The sequence below is a fragment of the Momordica charantia genome (genome assembly GCF_013281855.1).
Source record: "Momordica charantia cultivar OHB3-1 chromosome 1 unlocalized genomic scaffold, Mcharantia_2.0 BLBB01000001.1, whole genome shotgun sequence".
Taxonomy (NCBI): Eukaryota; Viridiplantae; Streptophyta; class Magnoliopsida; order Cucurbitales; family Cucurbitaceae; genus Momordica; species Momordica charantia.
In genome coordinates this window covers 12,486,261-12,496,941 of record NW_028275157.1, presented here as the reverse complement: position 1 = coordinate 12,496,941, position 10,681 = coordinate 12,486,261, and the positions used below count along the sequence as shown (strand labels likewise).

At 30.7% G+C, this 10,681-nt stretch overlaps 1 protein-coding gene across 1 annotated transcript; it reads left to right on the top strand.

Annotated features, from left to right (window-relative positions):
- Nucleotides 1–1,294: 1,294 nt before the first annotated feature.
- On the top strand, nucleotides 1,295–6,011 carry LOC111021741 (uncharacterized). Its single transcript, XM_022298776.2, has 6 exons — nucleotides 1,295–1,558; nucleotides 2,073–2,326; nucleotides 2,552–2,728; nucleotides 3,516–3,614; nucleotides 4,183–4,425; nucleotides 5,374–6,011. The coding sequence occupies exons 2-6, from the start codon at nucleotides 2,258–2,260 to the stop codon at nucleotides 5,737–5,739; spliced, it is 954 nt and encodes a 317-aa protein (XP_022154468.1). The 5' UTR covers nucleotides 1,295–1,558; nucleotides 2,073–2,257; the 3' UTR covers nucleotides 5,740–6,011.
- The last annotated feature ends 4,670 nt before the right edge of the window (nucleotides 6,012–10,681 follow it).

The window sequence follows — 10,681 nt, the reverse complement described above, 5'->3', positions numbered from 1 at the left end:
ATAATATTTTGAATCAACAGTTTATAAAATCATAATATTTCTTTAATTATATTTATTAACAAGAATTTAAGATTCATATTCTATTTTAATGTAATTATATTTCTATGCAGTTAAGATGCCTCTACTGACTAGTGTCTAGATTCATATTCTCACCTCTTATTTGAATATAATCTTTTGTAAAAAAAAAATTTAATGGAATCTTTTAATAAATAAAAACGTTATGGAGTTTAAATATCAATGAAATTCCATTTAAAATAACATCTTCATTAAAAAAAAAATTATTTGTTCTTTGGTTTGGTTTAAATTTTATCATTTTCTATTACAAATTTTCTTCCTCCATCTCTTCCCATTTTCATTGATTATTTGTGTCATTCTCGTCATCTTAGAAAAATAGAGTTCTATTTAAATAGTGTATAAGCAGCTCAAGTGGATAAACCACTTATTACTATTCATAAGGTTAAGGTTGATCGTAATAGTTAGTATAGTAGAAAGATCTATTAAACTTATGAAAGTCTCGTTTTTACTCAATTAAGAAACACTAACTATGTTGCGATGAGGATGCATTTTTCAGTCATTTTATAAGTTCAATTAGTAATATTTCAATTAACTGGTAAAGTCCAATTAACTTAAGGCATTCTTCCATAATCTGAATCAATACATAATGTTACAAGTCCAAAAAGAAAAGAAAAAAAAAACCAATGAAATTGATCGATCAAGTCGTTTTGGTTCGATAAGTTGTTTTCATTAAAATAATAATAATAATAAAACGTTAAACTAAAATTTTAGTCCTTGAATTTTTAAATTTCGAGTTCATAAATTTTCAATTTTGTGCTTAATAGAATGCTAATTAAAAAAAGTATCGAAATATTACTAGAATTTTCCGTTGATACTCCAAAAAAATCTAACTTTCTGTTTGAATGGAATATTTCCCTAATAATATGTATAACCCTTTCATTTGTAGTTTTTGTAAATTATATTTGTTTTTTTAAAGCAAAATTTTAAAAACAAAAACAAAAATTTGAAAACTATTTTTTTAGTTTTCAATTTTTATTTTTTTTTTTGAAAAAGAACACGTAAGCAAAATTATTTTACATTTTTTGTTTTTGTTAACATTTCTAATTTATTCCAATATAAATAAAAAATTTTATTTTATTATTCTGTATTCGACCGTGTAATTCTATTTTTAGAAAAAAAAATAAAAATATTACCAAATGGGCTAAAAAGCGAGAGAAAGTATACTTTCCATTTTCTATACAATATACATCAGTTTTGAAAAAAAAAAATCCATACAAATAGCACTAAATCCCAATACTGCTCAACTTTTTTCCCATTTTGCAGGGCGCCAATTTTTCCATCTCTCTCTCTCAAATAACTAACATTTTCTCCGATCAAGCTCGAGAGAAATGGCGATCAATCCTTGAATTTCTCGCCTTCCTCGCTACGTTAGCTGTTCGCATTTCGCTTTTTTGCTGGACTTGGAGCTCCATTCCATCCTTTGATTTGGTTTTCTTCGCGGTCGATCGGAGCAGGATGGTTTCCACTCGATTGGAAACGCGAGGTATGCATTGCTTGTTTTCCGATTGTTATTTTTTTGTGCACAAGTTTTTCTCTTCATCATTGTCTCTTTGTTCTGGGTTTAATTTGTATAATCTGAATCGAGCGTTTGCATGTCGTTGTGATCTCTCTGTTTTTCACTCTGTTTTTGATTCCTGAGAACGTGTGGAATTTACAAAGCTACGAGAGTTGGGTGGAAATGTGTTATTCTCTCTTGGCATTGAAAGCTTATGCTCTTCTTCTTATTTTTTCCTTTTTATATGATTTGAATTATGAAGATTGAATTGCAATGGTACTGATATATATATTTGGTTGTAGTTCTTATCTGTTTTGTTGCGTGACAACTATAAATAGTTGTGAAATATTCTGCATCTCATATGAAATTGAACATTGTTGCCCATATGTAGGAATTGTACAGAGAAGGTAAGCTAATTAGATGGCTAAAACAGTTAAACTACGAACTGAATAACTAATACCTAATCCATTGATTTGATTGAGCTAGTCCATTTCTCTTGAAGGTGAATCATGTATGATCATGAGCCTCTTTTAGTCGGAGCGTCTAAAAGTTCTCAGACCATAGGGTGGAGCATCTAACCATTATCATTTCTTGCTCAAGATCATCTGGAGAACATCGAACCTGCTACTTTTTTCCAAACCGTTTGTCTGTATCTACTAAAGTGATTATTTCTGTTCAACCTTCAAGATGTCCTTTAGGAAGCCGAGAGGTAACGCGACCGAGAAGGTTTTGTCCCCTGAAGAACAGCAGGCCAAGGTGAGGTTTGTTGTTATTATAAGTTATATAGCTTGGTTGCAAGTTTAATTTGTTAAAATATTTTAACAGAACAAAGAAAGTTGGATCATCTCTTATTTCCAATTTGGTACAGAGTCTGATGTTCCCATGAGCCTAAAAGTTATTGCAACAGAAAATTGTCACATGGGATGTTTAGTTTTCAGATAATAATTCCTGGGGTTTAATTAAATGTATTCTCCTTTTCAGATAGATGAAGTCAAAAAGCTAATGGGCCCAATTGCTGATAAGCTTCCTGTCTTGTGCTCGAATCCATCGATTCTGAGGTACCTTAAAGCAAGAAACTGGAATACAAAGAAGGCATCTAAAATGTTGAAGGAAACTTTGAAATGGAGGCTAGAATACAAGCCAGAGAAGATAAGTTGGGTATGGATTTATACAATTTTACCATTTGATTGGTACAATTTTATTCTCTGTGGAAAATGGAAAGCTAATTCACTGAACTGAGGGGGAAGAAAGAATCAGTTAGTTTCTGCAATGGGGTATGCTAACAAGCATCGATAATAGCTTTTAAAGGAGAAAACATTTTTAATCATAACAATAAAGTAAACCGTTGCAAAAAATGATAATGAGAATATCGCATCCTCCTAAAATTAAAGAGAAACAAGTACAACAAACAACTATAGTACAAACCAGCAGGAGATGAGACCAAAAAAGAAATAACCATTTTCACTGCATTTCAATGTTTTCAAACTTTTCTTCGGATATCCTTTTCTTTGCTTTAGTGTGATCTTGATTCTACTTTAAGCATTCTCATTCTATTGAGAATACAACTTGTTGATTGAAGGCTACGAGAGATTGTATAATAATAATAAATCTGCACCAGAAGAAGAGGGCCGTCACAATTCTTGGCCTCCGTCTTTCTTAACCTGTATGTAGAAGTAGAAGGGGAAACTTTAATTGTCCAAAATTATTTTAGTTATACAAGTAGATTATCTATATTTCTTCCCTTCCCCTCTGTAAGAACAAACTCTTCTCTACAACAACTTTTAAGAAGGTGGAGTTGTAGTAATAAATTTTACTTTATATGGTAGGCCCAATGTTTTTTATTCTCTCCAGGCGTAATTGCTTGCTTGAAATGGCCATATTGATCTTGGCACTGGATTATATTACATGCGTTATTGACTAAACCATGTCTTCTTCATGCTTTAAGGAAGATATTGCCGATGAAGCCAAGACGGGAAAAATATATAAAGCAAATTACACTGACAAACAAGGAAGGACTGTTCTTGTAATGACACCAAGTAATCAGGTATTTCAATTGCATGACGAACACAACTAATGTTTATATATTATATCTATATATATATATATAATTTTTTTTTGAGAAAAGTTTATATTATATTTAATACATGACAGAATCTAATTAATATTTTAAAGTTAAATTATAAGATTGGTTGTTCCTGGAGTTTGAAGTTTGTAACAAGTCCCCAAACTTTTAGAGTTGTTTATTTAGTACCTAAATTATCATGTCTAATAGATTCATGTGGTTAATTTTGGTGGTTTGGTGTTAACCCCATCCAAATGCCTCAACTTGCTTACCCATCATATAATTCTTGAATAACACAGTTTGTGTATCGTATAAACGTTAAACTAACAAAGTTAATGACAAGATTATCTAGATACAAAATTGGAAATTTTTACAAGTATATGACCTAATACTAGTTGACACAATATTAAATTTAGAGGTCAGTAAGTTTAGAGACCAAAATTGTAATTTAAAATAGTAGAAGTAAGAACTCTTTGTCTGCTGATAGGTTTTTTTCTTACATAACTACTCTTGGCTAAAGTAAAATAAAATTTTCTTATAATAACGTCAGAATACAGATTCAACAATTGGACAGATCAGATATTTGGTTTACAGTATGGAGAATGCGATCTTGAGTTCTAATTCAAACGACGGATACATGGTATGGCTTATTGATTTTCATGGGTGGAACACATCTAGTCTGTCCGTGAAGACTACTCGAGAAACAGCTTACGTCCTGCAAAATCATTATCCTGAAAGGTTGGGCCTTGCCATTCTCTACAACCCACCAAAGGTGTTCGAGTCCTTTTGGGTGGTAAGTTATCATATCACTTCCATATTTTGTTAAATTGTTGTCTTACATATTTATTGCTTTCCATATATTTTCACTTTCACCAGAAAATTTTGGTTTCCCCTATTGAGATGCACTTGTATCCGTTTGATCCTCTATATATATATATTCTTCCAATCGCCCCGTTTATGGTGTTTAAGTTGCATCTCATCTCATCCTTCTACAGTTTGAATTACAATTTTCTAAGCTTCGTACTTTCATTTGTTTTGCTATATATATAGTTTGATGATCTGATTTTAGTGTTTCTTTTTATAGTTTTGAAACTTCTCTCTATTATTTGATTAGAATTTTCAAACATATACATTGTCGCTGACTCGCTAGATGTTAACAATTTTCTTGTATGGTATGTTTTATTTGGATGTGGTAGAGAAAAAATTAGTGAATTTCGTAGGTCAAAAATTTTTATGATGTGGAGTAAGATTCATTCATTTTTTTAATAAGAATGAGGTGCTTACTGGTGAGTAACCATTAAAAAATTGACAACTATTTATTTTATTACCTGTTTTCGTATATGTATTCATCTCTCTTAGTTGTCAATTTTTTAATGGCCGTAAAAGATACCTATTTACTCATCATCACCTAAGTTTTATTCCTTTTTTTCACACAAGAGGACTCTCATTGCCTCTTTACCTGAAAATTGTATGATTATTTCATCTATTTTTTACTTAGTCAAACTCTAATCCAATTAGTCAATGTGACCTACCCATGTTTATACTGAATATTAGCTCATCACTTCTCTCTACCATGTCTAAAGAAACATATTAGGTAAGAAAATTGTTAACATCTTGTAACAATATAGACATCTCGAGAGGTTTAATCAAACCAAATCACATGGATAACAACGAAACTCTTAAAAGAATTAAATTGAAATCAAACTCAAACTATGTTCCATTTTAATGTTGCAAATTTCAGATGGTTAGACCATTCCTGGAGTCGAAGACATACAAGAAAGTGAAGTTTGTGTACTCCAACAACCCAGAGAGCCAGAAGATAATGGAAGAGAACTTTGACGAAGAAAAGTTGGAAACTTCATTTGGCGGGAAAAGCCCAATTGGGTTCAACTATGAAGATTATGCAAAGAGAATGATGGAAGATGACAAGAAAATGACTCATTTTATTGACACTGGATGCTCTTCTCCCATCTATCGAACTATTTTATCCACATCACAGCTGCCGGACTCGGCGGCCTCCGACGCTGATTCCGATGAGGCTTCTGATCATGAACATAGCGACGACGAAATACCTTCAAATTTGAAGACTCCAGACGACAAACAATAAGAAAATTGAATCAGTTTCAGCTGCAATATGCCTGACTGCACCTCAACCTATAACAATAAAATCAGTGGTCAGTTCTTTCTTTTCCTCGTCTAGTTTTGTTTCCTTTTGTTGTTTATCAACTGTTCTTGTTCTTTCTTGTCTTTTTTTTCTCTTCTCCAGAGTTTCATGAATATTCTTTTTGAGTTAAAATTTTTGTACTGTATTTCAAATTTGATATATGTAACAGAACATTTATGATATAAATACCAAATTGGAATAAGCTTTGAAGTTTATACACATTCTTTTCAGCTCTCAAAATCACAGTATCTTTCTTTATTGTCTTTTTTTTCAAGAGGATTTTAAAGATTGGTGTGCCAAAGTATAGGTCAGCAGATTAAGACATCGTGTTCTTTCTCTAGAGGATGGAGTTTCAATCTCTCGTCCCCATATTTATACTAAAAAAAAGTTTGCGTACTTCAGAAAAATTTTGAACCACTTTGAACTTTCAATTTTATGTCTAATAGATTGATGTTGATAAGGTAATTTTGTGGCTTTAACACTTACATCCTACATTGCGTATGATTTAAATATTACATGGTGAGTCGATTTCGTGCAAGATTAGACTTGGTGGTATAAATATTAAACCAATGAAGTTAACGGTGGAGACCAATCAGAAGACACAAAAGTGAAAGTTTGGATACTTAGTTAGAAACTTTGCAAAGTACAGGAGAGAATTCATGGCAATAATTTTAGTACAAATTTCTTTTGTTGGTTGCTTAAATTTCTCTAACTTTTATTATTTGTTTCGCTGAAGAGATGTTTTGGCTTTTGTGTAGCTTAGAATTGAGTACCTTTTCAAGTTTGTGGGGGCATATATTTAGGTTGTGTAAGAATAATGAATTGTAAAAGATTGAACTTAGAGGTATTTACACAAGTATTTTCAAATGTAGATTTTTTTTAATTATTTTTTTTTAAGATAGTATAGTTCAAATTAAACTTAAACTCAAATGTAACATAAAACCCCGAGAAAGGACAAATTTACGAGGTTGTTTTTTATGATATATTTAAAAAAGTGAAAAGTTGTGACATTTTAAAAATATACATACTATATGCTAAAAAATATTATTGGAAAGCATTCGAAGAGCCCAACAGAACAGGTGTGAAAGAGAAGTAAGCAGAATGGAAACTTAAAAAGAGTGTGTTGGTATCATCTTCCTTTATTCTTTGAGTAAGAAACTGAGGGAGATAAAAGGAATTAGAATGAGATTTTGGACAAGTGTTAGGATTGTAACATCGCCCCGTCCCGTTTAATTTTTTATTATTTTTTTATATAATAATATTAAATATATTAATTTTATAAATACTTTTTAATTAAAAAAAAACTCAAGCTAATACCTCATTTAACCACTTTTTGTTCCCTTTTTATATTAATAATAACAAAAGTTAATTAAAAAAATATACTTATAACGGGGGAACCCGTCCCGGAGAATCCCTGCCCCTAAAATTTCGTAATTGTTAATGGTTTATTTCTCCTTTTCTAAATTGAAAAAGAAAAAAAAAAACAGAAATATGTTTTGTGTTACTCAGAAAACAAAAAAGAAATAAAAACGTTAAAAATTTTAATGGTGGTCAAGGTTTTAAATATCGATGTTAATGGAAATGTCGAGTCGATAGATATTTCTGTAAAAGTTAGAAAAATTAAAATAATCGTAAAAAAATTTTAAATTAATAAAATAAACATTTTTCTATTTCTAAATTAGTTAAAAATAATTAATATTAATATTATGTATATATTAGTGACATTTTGGTGATATTTTTCAATGTTAGAAACGTCGATTTATCCCCTCATATCGTTGTCGAATCTATGAAAATATTGATATGCCAATAGAAATGTCAACGCGTCGATGAATATTTAAAATTATGGTGATGGTCAGTATAAAGATACGTACTAATGGATCCTAATTGTTATTGGACAGCTTAATTTTGGTTGGCTGAAAAATACTGGAAAATGGAAAGCGACTAAGAAGAATCCTTTAAGACAGCGATGTTGGTGCTCACGTCTTCCCCCCACCGTCCACTCATCTTTCGGCCAACCCCTCTTTTTGACCCTGTTTTTTATTTTTTATTTTTTTGTATCATAAATTTATTTATTTGGATATTCATATATCCTCCTAATCACACCTTTTTTTTTTCTTTTTTCAGATTTGGAGTTTGTTTTCTTTTGAGATAAATTTATGATAATTTAATTTGGTGTAATTTTTACTTTTGTTAGACAGTACTTGAATTTTAAGTCAAGTTTAAAAAAGAAAATTTAAATTTAAATATTTTTTAAAAAAATTTGAAATTTACTTTAGATTTTGAAAATATTTAATAAAAGGTAAAAGAAACACATTCATGGAATCTATGGAGTAGTATTTATAAACTTAATTTTTAAAAAAAAGTTGAAAACAAAATTATTTATTAAATAGGGAAACTTAGAGTGGGAGCTAAGAAATACAAATATTTATACCATCTTTAAGTTTGAATTGCATGGATGAAAAAACTTGAGAAACTTCTTATAAATATTTGTCGAAGCGTCGTTTAGTTAATAGTTTTTAACGATAAAGATTATATTGAATTAAAATTCAAAGTTGGTCGGGGTTGTTGAAAAGTTTTGAAGCTAAGGAAACAATTTTGAAATGACAAAATTTAACTAATTTGACATGACATGGATTGTATTAGATCTCTTGCCTAAATTGTGCAACTTTATTTTGGTTCTACCATTTATCTATCAAAACGTATAGAATTAGACCATATTTATCGAATAAGTATGCTATGTCATCATTTAATTAATGGTTAAAGTCTACATAAATTATAATTCAAAGTTTAGAGGTATAAGCTTATTTATTTTTATTGACATGAGCATAGCTCAGTGGTAAAGATATTTACTCCTTCTTTTAAGTCGAAGATTTAAATATCCACATCCCATATTTATTGTACTTAAAAAAAACATTTTAAAATTTAGAAATTAAATATACGTGTGAAAGTTATGGGACTGAATATATAATTTCTAGGTTTAAATACTATATTTGTCTCTATATTTTTTTTAATGTTGTTCGGTTGGGTCTAATTTTCAAAATGTCCATTTTGGTTCATGTACTTTTAAAATTGACTAATTTAATCCTTATTTGTAAAATGTTGACACAAATTTTATACCTATTAAGAACTCTTAAATACAAATTTATGACTATATTTAAGAAATTTTGTGAGTGAAGTGTCCAACTAAAATTATGATAGAAATAAATGGGATAAAAATGGAAATAAATGTTACCAAAATAATCAATTTTTTAAAAGTACAGGAATTGTTGAGGGGAAGCCACGAGGCGCTATGTGGAGTTACCCACCCGCAAAGTGAGTAACCAAAGCGCACAAGGACAACTCTGAGTGCATCGAAAGAAGGGTGTCAAGCGTGCCGGAAAGGGACGACGAGCACGCCATACAAATGCCCCAAATGCGATTGTAGGTACCAACAAACTCATCCAACATGCGTCTGACAAAGTGCCAAAAGCATACCCTAGATACTGTCACACCACTCTTCAATGATAGGAAAAGGACACGAAATATCATGAGGGGTCTCTACACCTCCGATAGGCCGTCCATCCTACTCTACTGGATCGACTCTCTCTCCATATACAACCTTAATCAAGGTAAATCGTTTTTCCCTACACAACTCCTGGTGAGGATTTGACACACACATTCAAGTAGACTCTCGTTCTAGAAATTACCGTCTTTCTATTATACTTGTTCCATACCCGTTTATTCTTAACTTGAATTCTAACTTAAGCATCAGGTGCATTATTCGGTAGAATACCATACCAATACTAGATTTGTGTGTAGGTAACCGAGAGTTCGGAAATGAAGGCGTTTGTGGTACTCACGTAACACTTAAGTGGGACGTGTCCATAAATTGACATTAATAAGAATCAAAATAGACATTTTGAAATTATAGAAACTAAAAAAAATACACGAATTAGATAAAAATGAACTAAAATCGAAACTAAAGTGGAAAAATAGTATTTAAAACTTAATAAATATCCAAAGAAATTTTACATCCCGGAAAGCAAGGAAGTAGAATAATATAATGTTTGTGTGGCACTCTCCTTGAGGAAGCAATGATAACCCCAACATTCCCAAATACATTTTAAATAATAATAACTAATTTTAATTTTAATTATAATATTTTTTATTCTTCTAAGCAAGAATTCGAAATTAATCCCATTCCACGTGCATTTCCAAGTCAATTCATTTGTTCCAATCAATACTACATTTTTTAAACTTTTTTACTCCAATAATAAATTCTTTTAAAAACAATTTCATAATAACACACTAGAAATTGTCTTTTAATAAAATCGTCTCTCTCTAACTAATAAGTTTTCATATTATTTTATTGTAGGTGAACAAGTAATGGCCAATATCCTCTTTATATATATATATATATATATATATATTAGAAACTATTCAATTCTTGTCGTTATATATCTCAATTTTGTCCATAGTCTCTCTTTTTTTTTATCTCAAAATTTTTGTGAATGGACTCGTATAAACCTATTTGAGAATTTAAAAAATATAAATATCTTTTTTTATATTATATTTATATGATTAGATAAATCTATAGCGACATGCGTTGGAACTCCAATTAAATCATGTGAATTGGGTCAACGAGAATTCGGTGATGGCTGAACACATTGGGTCAAATCCCAAGAGCAGCACCTGGACAACTCGTACCAGAAACACCAACGATCAGGATGTAGATACCCTGTACTCGAACCTCACTTAGGACGTCGTCGTGCACCCCCTTCGACATGCATAGAGGGAAGTAGAATGTCGTGATCCCACGACCTCCTAGCGCGATATTCCACTTTCTGTGTCTACTTCACACTCTCCCAACCTCCCTCAGCTGAGAAAACCCTAATGAAGGTAAACT